General features: G+C 37.7%; 2 protein-coding genes and 1 long non-coding RNA gene across 3 annotated transcripts; 1 reads left to right on the top strand and 2 right to left on the bottom strand.

Moving 5' to 3' along the window:
• Positions 1 to 565: 565 nt before the first annotated feature.
• On the bottom strand, positions 566 to 8,293 carry LOC137716754 (methionine S-methyltransferase-like). The gene is made up of 12 exons (XM_068456133.1): positions 8,047 to 8,293; positions 7,572 to 7,765; positions 7,253 to 7,459; positions 7,013 to 7,108; positions 6,030 to 6,218; positions 5,764 to 5,952; positions 5,437 to 5,673; positions 4,329 to 4,463; positions 3,582 to 3,902; positions 3,227 to 3,406; positions 1,219 to 2,184; positions 566 to 1,098 (listed from the first exon to the last, which is right to left on the bottom strand). The coding sequence occupies exons 1-12, from the start codon at positions 8,291 to 8,293 to the stop codon at positions 832 to 834; spliced, it is 3,228 nt and encodes a 1,075-aa protein (XP_068312234.1). The 3' UTR covers positions 566 to 831.
• Positions 8,294 to 11,186: 2,893 nt separating this feature from the next.
• LOC137717741 (uncharacterized) lies at positions 11,187 to 12,585 on the bottom strand. The gene is made up of 2 exons (XR_011065823.1): positions 12,280 to 12,585; positions 11,187 to 11,464 (listed from the first exon to the last, which is right to left on the bottom strand). It is a non-coding gene; the product is annotated as an uncharacterized lncRNA (long non-coding RNA).
• A 262-nt stretch (positions 12,586 to 12,847) lies between these two features.
• Positions 12,848 to 18,004, top strand: LOC137718213 (2-C-methyl-D-erythritol 4-phosphate cytidylyltransferase, chloroplastic-like). Its single transcript, XM_068457714.1, has 12 exons — positions 12,848 to 13,124; positions 13,254 to 13,342; positions 13,445 to 13,525; positions 13,727 to 13,782; positions 14,202 to 14,281; positions 14,409 to 14,491; positions 15,203 to 15,280; positions 15,856 to 15,924; positions 16,587 to 16,655; positions 16,732 to 16,778; positions 17,242 to 17,332; positions 17,513 to 18,004. Exons 1-12 carry the CDS (start codon positions 12,980 to 12,982, stop codon positions 17,585 to 17,587), a joined length of 963 nt encoding a protein of 320 aa, XP_068313815.1. The 5' UTR covers positions 12,848 to 12,979; the 3' UTR covers positions 17,588 to 18,004.
• Positions 18,005 to 18,146: the final 142 nt, after the last annotated feature.

The following is an 18,146-nucleotide window of genomic DNA, read 5'->3' on the forward strand; positions in this document are numbered from 1 at the left end:
CTGTTGCAACTGATGCTCTAGTTTGTGTGGCACTGGCGACGTGTTAGACAGTTTCACTTATATATGGAGTGTTTGTCATTTATATTGATTTACTTATTATTTTGTTTATGGTGGAAAGATAGAATGTGATGCAATATTTGTGAGAGGATTGATCTAAGGGTCACAATAAATTTCAAGTGTGGATATTTTCATCTGTTGGTTGGCAATTGTCATTGTTGAGATGGGCACATATTATTCGCACTGGAGAATTTTGTTGTATTAAATTATAATTTTAACCCTATATTTATTGGACAGTTATCAGTTAATCTTGTACATAGATTGAGAATATTTTTGATATTTCGAATGTTTCACCTATTTGGCCTTCTCGCTGCAAACAGAAATACATGTGAGGGGGCCAGGGACGTAGGGAAACCAAACAGCGGAGAGACAAGGAAAGGGAACCAACCAGCGGATAAAATTAAAAAGCAAGCAATGCAATATGAGATGGAGCTAAAACCATCCGATCCCCGCAAGAAAGAAAAAACATGTAGTAAAATAAAGGTGTCTTGATGCATAAAGTGCTAAAGAAAATACACAAAATTTATTAGGTATTTGATTGAGATTGTTTCACATAGGATAACACTTGACCTCACTCAAATAGGAGGCACGACTCCTTTGGTACATTCATTGTGAATGGAAAGGGGCAAAAACACATGACAGAAACCCGACTTCGACTTCCGCGTGTTCCAAAAACTTATTAGTGGCTTGTGCCACTGCCACAACAGCAGCTCCGGCCTCCAGCGATTAAAAGCAAAAATCAGAATCAGAATCTACGAGACATTATAAGAGACTTCAGTTGTTGATTGTGTCCTTAAATTTAACAATGCAATCCAAAGCGCGCTCAAATTCACTATCTTCGTGAGCAACGGTGAACCGACAGTAGCCAGGAATTCCAGTCCAGGCTCCACTGTTGATGCATAACCCTGTAGCCTTGTGAATGACTTCCCTGATGTTCGAGTCATCAACCTTAACACTCTTGTTCAGATAGGACGTCGGCTTGGCCACCATGGAAACACCACCACACGGTTCAACCACATCCCACCCACACTTCTCCAGTGTCTATTACAAACAAAAGTAGGATGACATGGCAAATTAAAACAAGAAAGAAAGTGCAAGGTAAAACATTATTATATATAGAGTCGCATGCAAATATGTGTGTGTGAGAGAGAGAGCGCTCACCTCTTTCAGGCGCTTGGATTGACTCTTCAAAGTTTTTATATGTTCTGCAATAGCATCCCACAGACCTCCTGGTTTCTGCTCTCTTAGACTAAGCAGCTTCTTAACAGCATATTTAACAGTGTTGTGAGGTTTGCTCAATCCTGGAAAGCTATCAAATGTATCCACCAAAACAGCCTGGTTTAATACAAGGAACCCAAATTTGAGCGCCCCACTCAACATCTTTAAAGATAATCCCCCAAGCAGAGAGACACAAAAACATGTGTTGCTAGTGTTTAGCTTTGACAAACTGTCCACCAGGTTCCAGCCTCCCCAACCCTCAATGTCATATTCCAAGCCTGAGAAGGAAGTATCAATCACAACTCTAGCCCCAACTTTAGCGCATGCAGACAGCAAACTTTCAATCTCTTTGTTGCTGTATATCAAACCAGTTGGGTTGATTGTTGGCCCAGAAATGTATACCCATGGCTTATTCACAGTCCCTAGCGCTCCAGAAAGCACCTTGTCTGTCAGTTTAAAGCCATCTGCGGGGTTAGTAGGTATGGTTACAATATTTGCTTTCAAAAATTTGGCAGCAGAAACATAGTTCCCATTTGCACCAGCAGGAAAACACAATGTACCCCCTTCCTGAATGCAGCAAAGAACCATCTTGTTGAACAGAGCTAGCGAGCTGTCAGCATATATAAATTCGGTGCTGCTGTCAACTGGGTAACCGTAAGTACTCTTAATAAACTGCTTGATGCTAGTGGTGACATCTATTTCTGACTCAGCTATATTCTGTCTAGAAAAACTTTCAAAAATAGCAGCCTTTACAGGTGACGGTACACGCAAGAAGCTTTGATCAACATCCATGTGAATGAGGGAAGAGTTCTCCGCCTCGCTAATTGACAACTCTGCATTATTGAGGACTGAGATTGCTGAACTAGCAAACCCGATCATCTCTGCTGATTTAGGCAATGCAGATTCCCTCTGAAGAACATATATGAAAACCATTTGGATAAGCAAACTTGTCTTCATGAATAGAGAAAATGTGGTTTTAGAGAAGACTTCAATAAATTTTTTAAAGAACAAGTTATAAAATACACCAGAGTTTTTGACGCGTTAGAAAGTGAAATCAAATAAATCAGTGGCAGATCTCAACATCCTAAAGGAGGACAAAGAGAGAAAAGTTTGTCCTTATGATAAAGTGATAGATCTCAACATCATAAATATCAGGTACACCACAGAATTGTCTTAACTACTATGTTCTCGAATTATGACACTTGGTACACAAAACCTTCTTCAGGTTTTCTTGTCACAAATCAAATATTATGTAAACGGCACTTTTACACTTCAGAGAGATTTACCATTCAAAAGAATTTTTATAGAACAAAAATTTACATTGCTAAACCTCACTAAACATTCCCTTATCCCCTTCCTAATATCATAAACAGAAGACAATTTGAAGAAAGTTGACGTTCCACCATAAAACCAATTGGCAATATGGGGAGTAGCCCAACCTCTTTTAAACTCATGCAAGGTCCCTCCTCCCATCAATGTGGGACTCATTCTCAACACGTCACGTGTGGTCAAATTTCAAGCCTAACACGTGGACAACACAACGGGATGACGTGGAGCGCGTGTGGCCGTTTGGCTTCACACGTGGGACAACCTGCTCTGATACCATGAAGAAAGTTGGGGTTCCACCATAAAACCAATTGGCAATATGGGGAGTAGCCCAACCTCTTATAAGCTCATGCAAGATCCCTCCTCCCATCAATGTGGGACTCATTCTCAACACAATCTTCAGCAGAAAACAGATTATAGACATATAACAATAGGCAGAAAAAAAATTGCATTTCTAATCCAACCAGAATAACAACTTACAATGTCCTTGAGAAGGTTATCCAAAAAAAAAAAAAAAAGGAAGACTGTATGCATAGACAAAAAAATAAATGGTAAATTTGTTACTTTCTTGGCTGCGAATATCTTAAAGTGAAATAAACTTTTTAATGAAAAGCGACTGAAATACCTGTGCAGGAGGATGTCTGTCAGCGAGCTGAAAAGCTAAAAGTTCATGAAAAAGACAACCATAATAAAATTGACTAATTGGTGCCGTATTCCCTTCTAGTAGTTCAACAGTCTTCGACAATGCCTTGAAGATGGCCTCCTCTTCAGAAATTACAAAAGCTACTTCTAGATCCGAATAAACCTGGAAAGAGGATTTGGCTACTCTTCATGAGAAGATTTTGCATGATAAAAAGCTAATAAATTGATAAGAGTCATAAGACGACATCTCAACCTTTTTATTCAATTAGATAAATAGAAAGCCTGAGATCCCAGGTTATGTTGGGGAATTTCTGAATTCATGTTGAAAGAAACAATACCTTATTTTTCACTAAGCCGCATATAATTGCTGCATGTGATGGCAGAGCAGTTCCTCCAATATATTTGAGGACTCCATTGGAACCTGGAAGGCTGGATAGCTCAAAGTGATCAGATATGTCCAAGAACAAACGAGATCCAATTTCTCTGGTGACATCTAAAAGGTGCACAAAAGCTGAACTAGTAACAGCCTCATAATCGGCAATCCCAGTAACCACCACCTGTGGCTTCAGCTTCCTTATTAGCTCTATCATTAAGTCAGACTGGCGAGGCGCTTGAATAACTGTAAGTACATCTTCTGAAGGTTTATCAGTTCCAGCACACTAAGATTCAGAAATAAACGTAGTTATGAAGGATGCCCCCAGTACATAAAGATAATAAATGGAACTATGCAATTCATTACCTTTAAACTTTTATTGGAAACTACAATTATAACTTTTGGTCCTTTTATACTTCTTGTTCTATATCCTCTCAATAGTTTTTAGCCTCAAAGCTCACAATGCTCTGGAAATGTCAGAATACCATATCAGTCACATCTACAACTACCCACAGTTGATCCAATAATATTTTAGATATTCCACTAAACTGCAATCATCATTATTTTACCCAGCTCGTCACTTTCATTGTCTAAGTACTTCTAAATTTGTATGGTAAGCCAAGGGCAGACTTTTGGGTTATATTACAATTAACCACAAAAGAAAAAGAGAACAAATTAAAATGAAAGCACCACAACTTTCAAAATACTACACCTCAATTGCTAACGATGTTAACCACTCCCTTGGAAGGTGTCGGGTCAGATGTTCATCAACAATTGCAAGACGAGGCGAGAACAGTCGAAGAGCATTTTCTATCGCCACAGCCCTTGAAGGAAAGACAACCACATTCTTGTACAAGAAAAGATAGAAACAAGTCAGAATGCAGCTTATACTACGCAACAGGAAAAGCACAAACATGAACTTCTGCAGGTTACACTTAAGAATGAAAAATATGTAGGTTTCCTTGATTTTTGGTATAATTTATTGCTTTTATTTTGCTACAAAAATTAGGCTTTGAAGTAAAGTCTGTCTATATATAACTCTGGGCTATATTTTTTTGAAAGCAAGGAGAGGATCACTATAAAATTTTGAAAAACAAATTACAGATAATCTGTGTATATGTGTCATAATATATTTGAACTTATATAATTACACTAAAAAGAAAAATCACCAGGCCATCTAAATTAATCGAAACTATCTGATTATTATGACCATTCTTGTGATTATTGATTAATTTACATATTTTATGTTCTCTCATTCATCAAAGAGCCATATGAAAGTTGGTTAGCCCCCTAATCAGATTTTTTTTGAAGCACTTAGGACACTAACCGCAGCCAGTATATTCACAATGGTAATGAGAAATCGTCATGGCCACCATGGATGAAAGGCTAATCGACCTATGTACCAAGATAACTAATATCTTGAAATCCTCACATCATACGCTTTACTAAATCAATATAATACTTGGGGACACAGAACAAAGGGATACATCACGGTGACTTGTGTATTCTAAATTCCCCAAGCAACATTCTAGGATGTAAATTCATGCTAATTTTCACATTGACATCTATTTATCACCTGACAAGTCTAATTCAATGGTATTCTTCATTTCATTTATTATATTCTCTTTTCTGTGATGATGATACTCATGCAGGTTTGTGAGATCTTGCTACCACTTATTAATTAACATGATTTAGTAGGATAATCACTAACATCGATTGAAGAAAAAGTTGACAAATGTTTCATACTATAGTTAAGAACCGACTTAAAGGTAGAAAAAGGAAAAGTTAGATGCATAAGCATGAAGGTGTTGTCATCTTACATCAGCTTTGAGTGGAATGCGGTGATATGTTCTCATAAACCCAGCAATGAGACAACGAAAATGTTTGCTTCCAGCTGGTGGCTCATATGTGCCAAAAGAACTCCCTTTCAGAACACTGGATAGGTTAGCTAGGAAAGGAATCTTCTCATCAGCCACAGCATCATCTTCAAAAGATAAGTCTAAAGAACTGCTTATCTCGTGGAAGCCATTTTCAAGAAACTCAAAAATTGTCTTCACCTGTCAGTTTATTTAATTCAGCATCAGTTTAGTTTTCCTGTCTTCAGCTGCAATGAACATCAACTTTGTAATGATATATGAAGTGCACACCTGATTTGGTTGCCGAAGTTGACAGCTGTATACTGATAAAGCATGAGAAATTCGCCCACCAGCATTTCCATAAGCCCAGGCTGTACGAGCACAAATAGGCTGATCTCCAGAAAGCCCCATAAAGAACTCAAAACGGTGTGGACTGTTGTTTTCAATTTCAACTAAGGCTGAGATATCTGTGTCTGCAGCCTGTAACAATGCACATTTCAAGAGAAGTGCAGAACTTTGAAGGATAAATTGTTTTCCCTAATTAGGGGTATACTTGCCTGGAGAATTTTGGTTTGCCAAAGCTTGTTAACATGGAAACCACGGCGTTCAAACAAGCGCTTACAAACAGCTTGTCCTGGACGACCCCCCATGTTGAAGATCATTATTCCCATAGGTTTAATGACAGCTATTCCTTCCTCCACTGCCCGAGCAATTAGGCCTAGGCCAAACTGATCCTCAAGAAAACCCTGCATTGAAAAGAAAATTGTACATAAAATTACTATTATGGTCTCTAATAATGACCGGAAGCTGGAAGAACTAGCAATCGGTTGATCAGTTGCCAGAAAGCCATGGTACATATCATTAGCAAACAGTTTCCATGTAATTAGAAAAACTAATTATGATAATATCTATGTAGCACTGGATGCCTCTTAACAATGTTTTAAAAGGCTCGCCTCAGGGTGAGCCTAGGCGCCATGTGAGGCTGGGCTTGAGGGTTGCCGCCTCTGTTTTGAGGGAGTGGGCGGAAGGCGCCGGAAAGCATCGCCGGAGCCGCCTAGGCGCACCTCAGGGGAATTTTTTTTTTTTTTTTTTTTTTTTATACTCCCAAACCCAAATTTTGGGTAGGGTTTTAACTACCTCATACCTCTTCCTTGCACTATCATCTCTCTGCCTTGTTTTCTGATTTTATTTTTTATATAAAGGATGTGTATGTCGTCTGCGTGCATTGTTATATGTGTGCTCATTGTGCTTTTCATCCTTTATTTTATATATATAATATAATATATGTATAGATATGTGTGTATATGTATTTACAATATATGTGTGTGCTCAGGGTGATTATTGATTAATAATCTTTTTTTTTTTAATATAATATATGTGTACGCTCAGTTGATATATTAAAAAATTTAGCTCACGTCTCACGCCTCACGCCTAGGCTGGGCTATCCCTCGGACGCCTCGCCCACGCCTCACGCTTTTAATACATTGCTCTTAAGATACAAACTATTCGATGCATCACACTATCAAGGTTCCGTCCTAACCTGAAGTGCACAATAATTGCTCAATGAATGTAGAAATTCCTCACTTGCGTTCTCTGTAATCATTTTAGACATAGCATCTGGATTTGGGTTAAGAATCTGCAAGAACACATACAAGGAAAATGAATGAGGAGTTGAAATAATTGTTCAAGTGAGGAACCTTCAGAATGGACATTTGACAAACTAACTTTATCAAATATAAATCCTAAGTCAGGCACTTTAAAATTGTACTGTTGACAATACCTGAGGTATGCATCCAACAATTCGTTCTAGTTGAATGTCATTATCTCTACAATAAGATAGCAGATCCGATTCATGAAACTCTACCCTGTCCAACAAAGTTTTCTTCTCCACATCATAAATGGGTTGACCTCTTTCGTCCAACGCATTTAAGTACAAGTTTATCCATGACATCTTTACTGCTCTAGGATTGATTTCAAGGCCATACACCTGAAAAGGATAGTTTCTTCATCAGTCAGATAAAGCCGAAAAGTTGAAATGTGAACAGAATATAGACGAATACCATGCATGGTAAAGTAAGACAAACAAACAACAAAACTACCTTCAATGGCAACCACTTCTCAGCAATGGCAATGGATATCCAACCATTTCCACAACCAAGCTCTGCAACTGACTTGTCCTTGAAGATAGAATCGGAATGTCTATTTAGTCCTTCAAAAAAAGTAAAAGACCAGTCTTCTGGAACAAAGATACTGGGGATAACCATCATCGTCAATTTCTTCCTACCCTGGTAACCTGCAGTAGCCCAATAACAGGGTCAGACCGACGAGTAAAAGCAAAAAGAACCCAAATGGCACTTTACCAATTTTTCGCCAATACGAAAACGACCACAATTTTAGACACGCACAAAAAGAAAAGGACAGTCAAAAGAAATGAGACAAACAATTGCAGTCAGTCACTGGATAATTCAATTTTCCATATCCTCCATTATCTCAGTAACCAAACAGAATCGATACAGGAATGAAAAAACAAAAAGGAGAGAACTGAATGAGAGAGACAGAGAGAGAGAAAGAGACCTTCATACTGATCGAAGAAGATATCTTCGATCTGAAAATGGTATGTGCGAAAGCATTGATCGCAGGCCTCCTTGGAGGGGAAGCGGTTCTGGAGGTCCGTGAGGAAGATCCGAGCTTGAGTTCTGGTTTTCGGATCCTCGAGACGCTCCAGCACTGATCTTAAGGCAGCGTACGCGGCATCGCCCGACTGCTGACATTGCTTCAAGAAGTCGTCCACCGATCCCAACGGCGCCTCGTTCTTCGCCATTCACTCAGTTACTCTGTCACTCACACAATGAGTCACGCAAGCCAAGCGATGAGGGTTCTGTAACTTCTGTTGTTCTGTATAAGATGAGAGAGAGAGAGAGAGAGAGAGAATGCTGGATGGCGGAGAGTGGGATTGGAATTTGGTTGTTTTTTGTTATAGCAGGGAGAAGGTTTGTTCGCGGTTTTTTCGTCCGTCATGACCTTTTCATTATTTAAAAAAAAAAATTTAATTTCTTTTTCTTTTTCTTTTCTTTACAAAATTTCTTAATTTCTTTCGTTATACCAAGATTCCCCCTCTTGGCCCTTTGTTGTTTTATTGACTAAAGTAACTTCGCTCTTCAATGAATGATCAGTAAATAAAGATGAGTCTTTTTTTAATTTGGGAATTGTTATTAACACTCCAAAAATCTCATTCTACACTTCAAACTTTCTATATTAAGAAAGAAAAATACACTTATGATGAGTGTAGAATGAAATTTTTGGAGTGCTAATAACACTTCTCTTTAATTTACTACGTAACTGATTTACGAAATTTTATGTTAATAATTTAATAGGATTTAGTGTAGGAGTTATGTAATTCGAGCTGAAAGATATAGATCATAAACACGAAGTTTCGTAATTTGAGCAGGAGGAACTTCTTCTCAATCTTAAGGAGCCAAACCTTACTCTTTATTGACATCCCTTTTTACGAATGGTCAATCTATTTGTTACAATTGATTGATTAAACGATCTTAGCTTTAATTGATTTTTTCAAAGATGACCTTTATAGAGTAATTTATAATTTAAACGATTTTAATGATAAACACGAAATTCTATCAATAGATTACCAAGTATTTTGAAAATGAACTCCTCCTAACCTTAAGGAGCCAAGCACTTCTCTTTTTGTTGAATGTGCTTCACCTAAACTCAAAATTTTAATTGAATATAAGAGGCATCTTATCAAATATTTGATCAATGACAAATTTAATTCGCTCCCTACGCATCATTGAAATAACATGAGCAGCGCTAGTGACCCAAAAAAATACGTGCATGGACTTCGAATCTCGTATTAAAGATTTTTTTTTTTCTTTTAAAGGAATCAGTTGATGGCTTCGCTACTGCAGTCATAATTTTGAAGGTCGAGAAGACTCACAGAGGCCTTTCAGCCTCTCCATGCCCACCATCGTACGATTTACCAACGCTAGAAATCAAACCCAAAACGTGCTGTATGAAATACAGATCTGAAATTCATTCTCAGTCATTGAGACATCGCTTGATGGTTTGTATTAAATATTTTAACATGTACACACTTCTCACTAAACAACCTCTGGTTGCGTCAATTAAACAATCCGTGACCTTTCCTTTTGTATAGAATGACATTTTCTTCGCTTTTATTTTGGTTATATGCATTTTTCACGTTAAAAATAATATGAATAAAACCGAAATAACCTATACAGAAGATTTGCATGTGTCACCTAAATTATATTATTCTTATCAAGAAGAAAAAAAAAAACCCTTTTGTCTCTTTTGAAATCAAGTAGTGCTATTTACACTTTTTTTTACCTGTCACACACATCTCTTAATTTTTTTACTGTCGAATCAAATGAATTGAAGATGATTAAAAAATAGAAATTAACAAGAGTGCATGAGAAGTAAAAAAAATATGTGTAGATGTCAGACGTATTGTTAGAAGGGTAAAATGCTAAGTTCAAGTAAATATGTTTGTCAGTAGAGTAGATCAAAATGCGCTAAGGGTTAATTAGATAAGTAAGCTTCCCCTGATCAAAAAAAAGATAAGTAAGCTTCCCACCAGATTATGAATTCAGTTCGAGGTGCACAGATACACATGAGGTCACTGTCACTCTCTGCGTGCATTGCTCCGTTACAAAAGTACACATACCATTCCATACCATAACCATACCCACCTGCCATCTGCTGCCAACCCAACCCAACCCAACCCAATCCAACCACCTTGTTTCTTACGCCGCAGCCGCAGCCGCAGCCGACCCTCCCATCACCGTCTATGATAAATATATGATATCTCCAAGCTGAGCATCATCCCAAATAAGTTTCAGCGTCCCATTTGCCACCACTACAAAAAGCCTCCAATAATTGACTTACTTATGGACTCAAACCAAAACTATAATGGACTAGTATGTATTGCATAAGGAGGTTCAGCTCACCTGTAGAATTTGACATCAATAAAAGGTACGATTACGAGCATCCAGGAAAGTAGGAAATTTCTATGGTGCTCAATGTTTTTTTAAAGTTAGATTCTGGTTACTTTTCAACATCCAACATCTAAAGGTTGAAATACTCCGAAGCACCATAGAATTTTCTGGGGATTTGACAATTTACAGTCAGAAACCTTCTCACTCACTGAATGAGTGAATGAAGAGCTTGGATTTTTGTTGTGGCAACCAAAACTATTTCCCTGCTTACAAATTTGCAAACAGACTGTAAAAGTCCCAAACCCCTTCAAGTTACGACTACGAAAAAGTGGGCAAATTCTTAATCCAGTCAGTCTGATCATCATGAGAAAAAGAAGGAAACACAGAAGATGTCTTACTCACTTGTATCCAAACATTTTGTGCATAATGCAATGACAAAAAAGGTGAAGTGCTTCTTAGTTTATGTCCCTAATGATCCTTGCTTTACGCCGTGAACAAACAGAACAGACACAAAACCTTCCTGTGTTGTTAAAAAAGGAAACGACCAGTGACACCGTTATAAACAGTAAAGGCTTGTTTTCATTATTATTTGAACTTAGACATGGCTTGTATTTCATATCTATCTACCATCCAAGAAGGCAAGAACACTCTCAACTCTTCAGTCTTCATAAGCAATTAGACTCCCAAAGGTTGCATTAGGAACCGTGGCAATGACCACACACATAACATAACCAAATTTAATCATAAGCCTAAAATGAATTTAGTTTAGAAGTAGAATATGCAATTCAAAGGAACATACGAATAGAAACTAAATATAAACTTTAAGCGATGCAACCTTCAAATGTAGACATTCTGGGAGCAGCGACAACATATTAAAACTCTGCGTGAATAAATTTACAGCCTTCAAGTTCGTTAAGGCCGTCGTGAACTGAAAACATTTTATTCAAATATCAAGCAGAAAGAGGGCAGAGAAATATAAGAAACGCCACAATTCTTTCCTCCTGCTAAGCACGACCACCCATCTGCAAGATCAGCTCACTATCAACTAAAGAACACAAAAGGACTACACATATTTTTGATATGCAGGAGAGAAAACAAATACATTGCATCTCAACTTTAGCTTGTGACCACCAGCCTTATCAGGTCTCAGTTAAAATACCTCGACACCATTTCAGCTTTACGTATAAAGAGCTAGTCCAGACTTATTTCACTCAAAGAATATGAACCTTCCAAATTAAGGAGTTATGAAGATTCGACTCTTGAAAACCACAAGTCTCAAGATTCACAACCACAAAAACTAACAAACCAATGCGGAGAAATCCAAATTAAATTGCCACTAAAAGGAAGCTAAACAAATCGCCCGAGAGATGACAACAACTTTACAGCTGCCCGTTGTTTAGTAGTTCGTTTCATTTCATTTCATGTATGTGTATGCATACACTACATAATCATATGTCTGTACTTGTTCCCATTTCCTTGTTCAATTGAAACTCCCACATTATATATATGACCACTTAAAGACTACATCCAGAAAAACAAACAGGAAAAGATTGACATGAATGACTTGAAAAAGATATGTAGGGCAAGAATGAAAATCCAATTGGACCAGGATCCCGCAAATACCTACCTTGCATTCATAATATAAGGACCAATTTGATGAACAAAACAACAATCAAGATGTAAAATTTAATTTTTAGAGTTTATAAATTACAAATGATTGCCAACAGACAAACATTTTCAGCTGTAACTGCAAACAGACAAAAACCCTAATTGATTAATTGATGTTTGTGCAGAAAATAAATTGAGAAAAGAAAAGGGTTGGATCTTGGAGACTGACCTGACCTGCAGAATTCTTTGTTCAGTGAGTAGCGGAGGTTGAAGAGACAGAATGAGAGTGGGCGTGATGCGAGGAGGAGGAGGAGGGGGAGGAAGCGATGAGGCGGTCGTAGACCTGCTCGCCGACGAGGTAGACGCCGAATGCAACGAGAGCGATGCCGAGGCCGGGAGTGGCGTGGCGGAGCTGATTGGAAAGCATGGGGTGCTTCCTCCACTCGTCCCTCCTCCTGAAGAACTCCCCTGTCGTCCCCAGCGCCTTCTTACTCCCACCCATTTCTTTCTCGATTGATTACTCTCTTGTTTCTTCTTCTGTTCTAGGCTTTTGGTTGAATCTTCAAGAGAATCTCTCTCTTGATTTGGTTCTCTCTCGTCGTTTTTGTCATAGAGGGGAGGACAAAGGATGGGTAGGGGGTGGGCTTAAATTGGACTTACAATCGTGAAATACTGGGCCTTGGTACAGGCCCATTAGTGATTATCAGTCCACCAACCCAGTACCCTCCTGCCATGTGTAAATACACAATAATTCTGTTTCTGGCAAAGGAAAAAAGGAAATATTATACAAGAAGCGATGAGTGGTGTTTTGTCTCCAGGTTCAGGGAATGTACAGACAGATTCCTCCTCATCTCTCGTGTTGAATAAAATAGAGAGAGGTGCTGCAGAGACAGAGAGACACAAGGAAGGAAGGAAAGGTGGGTTGAGACATGGACGTCCTCAGTCTCAGTGTGTCTTCCTCAGCAGCCTTTTCAAATGATAACCTCGGAATCCCACCACTTCCGAAGTCTGCAGCAGGAGGAGGAGGCCTTAGACTTAAACTTGCAGCAGCAGAAACAGGCATTGTAAATGCAGGCAAAGCTCTTGTCTTTTTCATCTTATTAATAAGTTATTCAATTCAAGTTCAAACATTTCTTTTGTATGCTTAATTGCTTGATAATTAATTAATTAGCCATAAGCTTGCGTGCTTCTTTTGTCTCTCAGGCAAACAATTCAGTTTCAGGCACAAGGCTAAGGCACCACCTACTCGAATTGCAACATTCACTTGTTTCTCTGCGAGAGTCAATGCAGATGTATAATCATCGTATTTCCCTTTCTTTTTTGTTCAGTTAACATTTACAATTATCAGCACTTGCGTGAATGATTTTTTTTTTTTTTTTTTTTTGATGATGCAGAAACCAGAGTCTAGACTAATTGTGAAAGAGAAGAGCGTGTCAGTGATTCTTTTGGCTGGAGGGCAGGGCAAAAGGATGGGGGTTAGTCTTCTTGGATAACATTTTCTCACATCGGTCACATTCCCCATTTTTCTTCATCAACCATTCTCCTTCTTCATCTGCATTTGCCTGCATAGTGCATATGAATGGAATAGAATCCCCATCACCTTCATCTATGGATTTTTTCGTTCATTCCCATTCCAACAGACGATCATGTTTTTTTCTTTATGTTTGTGCAACTAGGCCAGCATGCCAAAGCAATATCTTCCCCTTTTAGGCCAGCCAATTGCATTATACAGGTAATTGACTGACACTTTCTCAGCCAACCCACCTGGGGAAATTTTCTAATTTTTGTACACGACCTACCAAACCAACTACAATGCGTTACTAATCTGAATTAGCTGAATGTTTATCTGGTTGATTATAATGACGAACATGTACTTTCATGCTGTACCTTTAGAAGGATTATACAATGAATGAAGCTTTGTGCTTTAGACTTTGGATGCCAGTTTCAACTTTCTAGACACAGTTACTTTGTTGTGACTGAAACCTGACCTATTTGTGTCTATACTTCTAGTTGCAATAATTCTTTTCAGACTCCCTCGTGTAGGTTTTTTATTCACCTCTCAGGGAAATATTAATCAACTTTCTACTCTCTTATTTTTCCGGGGGATACAAATCGTATGCTCGTCTGATTGTTATTTCTGACTCCATGCAGCTTCTACACTTTCTCCCAAATGATTGAAGTAAGGGAGATAATTGTAGTTTGTGATCCCTCCTATAAGGATGTTTTTGAAGGTTTAATCCTTGCTCTCTTGCCCTCCTTGTAAATACATTACCTCTTGGCTTGGACATGTTTTATATACTGGGTGTAGTGATGCACGAGACATTTGAACTAATTTAGTTGGTCATGTATTGTTCTCAGACGCCAAACCTAAGATCCAGAAGGAACTTAAATTCACACTACCAGGGAAGGAAAGACAAGATTCCGTTTACAATGGACTCCAGGTGCACAGAGATTCTTTCTTTTCCTTTGTAAATCAAGAATTTTAAAAAAAAGTCTCCTTAATCATAAAGAAGTCTCTTTTATTTTGTAAAGCTCTTGGCTCTGCTTTATCTGAAACCTGCTTTATCCCAATGTCTGTTGCATCAGCTACTTGATATATGAAACTGAGAAGGCTGTCTATTGTTTTTTCCGGGACCATGCTTCTATGGTGAAACTTTGGTCCAATCCTTGAAGTTTGTTGAAAGTTTTCTTCTCATGAGGATTGCAACAATATCCACTTTAATCCCTAAGCCTCAGTGTTAGAAATGTGAGATTAATATGGGTAGCCCCAAGCCTGAATTTAACTTTTTCAGGTTTTGAAATTCTTCTTCAAGACGAGCCAAAAAAATACTTGTATGTAACAAAACTCTCTGGAGTGATAGTGCCATTGGACCAAATCTCCGGAGTGTTAGTGCCATTGACCTACTCTCAATTTTTTTTAGTTTGAAGTTTGTTCGTCGTTTTTGCGAACAGATATTTGTACTCGTCTTGCACATTGTAGCCGACCGGTAATGAGACAAAAGTCAATGATTTCTTCTTATTGATAATTGAAATCTCATTGATATCTACAGATGATTTCGTTTTTTTTATTTGTTTTTCTTAAATGTGATATATAATGATTATTGGGAAGCATAAACTAATCTGCTTATCATAGTATACAACTTTGTGGACAGGCAATTGATTTGACATCTGAGCTTGTCTGTATTCATGATTCTGCTAGACCTCTGGTATCATCAGGAGATGTAGAGAAGGTTTGAGATGCAGATTTCTTTCCCTGCCCACATCTAGTGCATCGGCTTTTATTGTCTCTTACAATACGTACTTAATAGAACACCTCTCATCATCATTAGGTAGTGTACTATGTTCTTATACGTTCCCTTTGGATTATGGTTTAGGCAGGTATACTACAGACCAATGCTACCAATTGAGTTCAATATGGAAAAGAACGTGTATGAAATATGTCGCACTAGGGAATCCAGAAATGCATTTCACCAAGAGTACATTGTTTCGTCTAGAGCAGTGCTACTTATTGAAATACATCAGTGTCTGAAACTAAATAGTTCGTCATAGTTGGCTGTTTCCTTACACATTCCGATTGTTGGTGTCAATATGTCCAGTCATAGTTGGTCTCTCTTTCAAAAATAAATAAAGAAGAATAAAAGAAATGGGAATTTTTTATGTGGGTTCTAGTTGCTAGATTTAGGCATTTATATATAGGGTAAAACATTTAAATTATGCACGGTTGTTTATCTGTTTGTATTCTTAAGTTGGACGCTTCCAGTAGCTATTTATAAGAATGATCAGAGTTGGAACTGTATGCTTTTAGGTTCTCAAAGATGGTTGCTTAAATGGTGCAGCTGTACTTGGTGTTCCAGTAAAAGCTACAATCAAAGAGGTACTACCTTCAATTTAGTAATATTTATGCTAAAGTTGTGTCCGTTTAGTATCTCCTTGGTTTCTTTTCAGTGAAACGCATTCAATAGGTATCTTGAAGCTCCTAGTTTTCACACTTTCCTGTAGTTTAGTTGCATCGAAGGATATTATGCTTTGTTTAACTCAGTAGTTCAATTCCACACTTGACACATGACATAGAACTTACAGAAGATTCTTTCAAATAGTGGTAGTTTTCTGTTCCCATCTTTTCTTACAATGTTACGATGTTCCACTCTTCGGTGGTGGATCACCATTACTTGACTTTGAAATTGTCTTCCTTGACTCTAGGATGGCCATTACTTCATGACCACAGAAATAGTATTGTCTAAAATTCGGAAAGCGCACATTGGAAGTGTATAGAATTGCAATCTTAATTGGGGGTAGCAGAATCTTTTGTTTTATTGTTGCTTTCCAGTCTAACCACACGTTGCTAGACCAACTAGCAATTCACCCTGTCAATGCTCCAGTGTCCAAATAACAAGACTTCCATCCATGAAACTACTTTTGTCAATGGATTTGTTTTTTTTTTTTTTTTTTTTGTACTTTCGTCTATGGATTAGTTTGATCCAAAACTTGATAAGCTTATCCGTGTGCTTTATTTTTCTTTTCCATTTTTATATGCAGGCAAACAGTGAATCTTATGTAGTCAAAACCCTTGACAGGAGAACACTTTGGGAAATGCAGACACCCCAGGTTTGCTGCTTAACTTATATCTCTTAGTTGATCATTTGAGGACATTTTAACTTTGAATGCCGATCAATTCTTACAGGTCATCAAACCTCAGTTACTCAAAGAGGGTTTTGAGCTTGTCAATAGGTACTAACCACTAACTAACTCATGCTGCACAATTTAGTTGTATACTGATTGTTAAATAATGCATAACTACTGTACGAGTCCATGTTGATAAATGTTGAGGCACTGAGTAGACCAGAGTGTTTCCTTGAGAGGCTGATTCTTGTTATGTATTTTTGTTGAGAGAATCAATCCCATATCAGGAGAAAGAAGGGACCTGCATGTGCTTATAAATGATTGAGCTACTCCCCATATTGCGAATTGGTTTGATGGTGGAACCTCAACTTTCATCAATTTTCAATTTTCAACTTTCTTCAATTTTCCAGTGAATGGAAAACGTACGAGTGAGACATAATATTTTGTTGGTCATCTCTAGGTTTCTCCATCGTTTACTTTTTTCATGTGGGCTCGTAATTGTAATTATATCTGTTGTTTGATCTTAAATATTTTTGGTATACAAATTCTGAACATATTGTACTTTCCACAGGGAAGGCCTTGAAGTGACGGATGACGTGTCTATTGTGGAGCACCTTCAGCATCCGGTGTACATCACCGAAGGATCTTATACCAACATCAAGGTTGTGAAACATCCTAACTGAAGCTTGATTCTTTACTGTAAACCAATATTAAGCAGTCCAGTGCCAGTCTCTGACGTAAACGTTTCTCAGTGTATTTGGAAATTCAGTCTCTATAACGTAACACATAATATCAAAGGATGTGATTCATTGAATTACAAACAATGTGGTGGTGTTTTGCAGGTGACAACGCCGGATGATTTATTACTCGCGGAAAGAATGTTAAGTATGAGCTCGGGAAAGTCTTCTTCTGAATAGCCGTCTCTCTGTATGCTGATTTTGTGCCAGTGCTTGTATTTTCGTTCTTCTTTCCTTTGTGTAGGCGAAACTAAAGCCGAAAAATCATTTAAATCCAAAAAAAATTATTAAAGGGGGTGTGATTTTGTGCAAGTGCTTGTAGTTTTGTTGTTCTAATAGAAATTATCATGTTTATGAGTTAAAATTAATTGTGTAGAAATTGTGAGAAGATACTGTGATTAATGGAGGCTAAGGAGCTTGTCATGTTTCACCTGAACATGCTTTTGAGTGTGTGATTCCTGATTAGAAGCTGAATATCATTCGTAATTAAACCAAAACTGAACTTGAAAATAACTGCGTGGTAAGGGACCTCTGCACCAGAGATTGAATCTCTTTTTGTTTGAGATTAATTTAGAGTAAATTATTACTAGAATAAAAGTCCTAACCGAACATAATAAAAATAACTAAATAGTTTTCGGTTACCAAAAAATAAAATATTTGACAATTATTTTATCCATCATCAATTATTTTGGTCATTTCATAAAAAATCTCTGTTAGATAATTTTTGTCATTTTGATTC

This window comes from Pyrus communis, chromosome 15, assembly GCF_963583255.1.
Source record: "Pyrus communis chromosome 15, drPyrComm1.1, whole genome shotgun sequence".
NCBI lineage: Eukaryota > Viridiplantae > Streptophyta > Magnoliopsida > Rosales > Rosaceae > Pyrus > Pyrus communis.

Coding starts and splice junctions, on each gene's coding strand:
- LOC137718213 (XM_068457714.1), top strand. CDS start 12,980: ATGGACGTCCTCAGTCTCAGTGTGTCTTCCTCAGCAGCCTTTTCAAAT. Junction 13,125..13,253: donor AACAGGCATTGTAAATGCAG/GCAAAGCTCTTG, acceptor TTTGTCTCTCAG/GCAAACAATTCAGTTTCAGG. Junction 16,656..16,731: donor GGGAAATGCAGACACCCCAG/GTTTGCTGCTTA, acceptor CAATTCTTACAG/GTCATCAAACCTCAGTTACT.
- LOC137716754 (XM_068456133.1), bottom strand. CDS start 8,293: ATGGCGAAGAACGAGGCGCCGTTGGGATCGGTGGACGACTTCTTGAAG. Junction 7,460..7,571: donor AGAAGTGGTTGCCATTGAAG/GTAGTTTTGTTG, acceptor TATCCTTTTCAG/GTGTATGGCCTTGAAATCAA. Junction 4,464..5,436: donor GCATTCCACTCAAAGCTGAT/GTAAGATGACAA, acceptor TTCTTGTACAAG/AATGTGGTTGTCTTTCCTTC.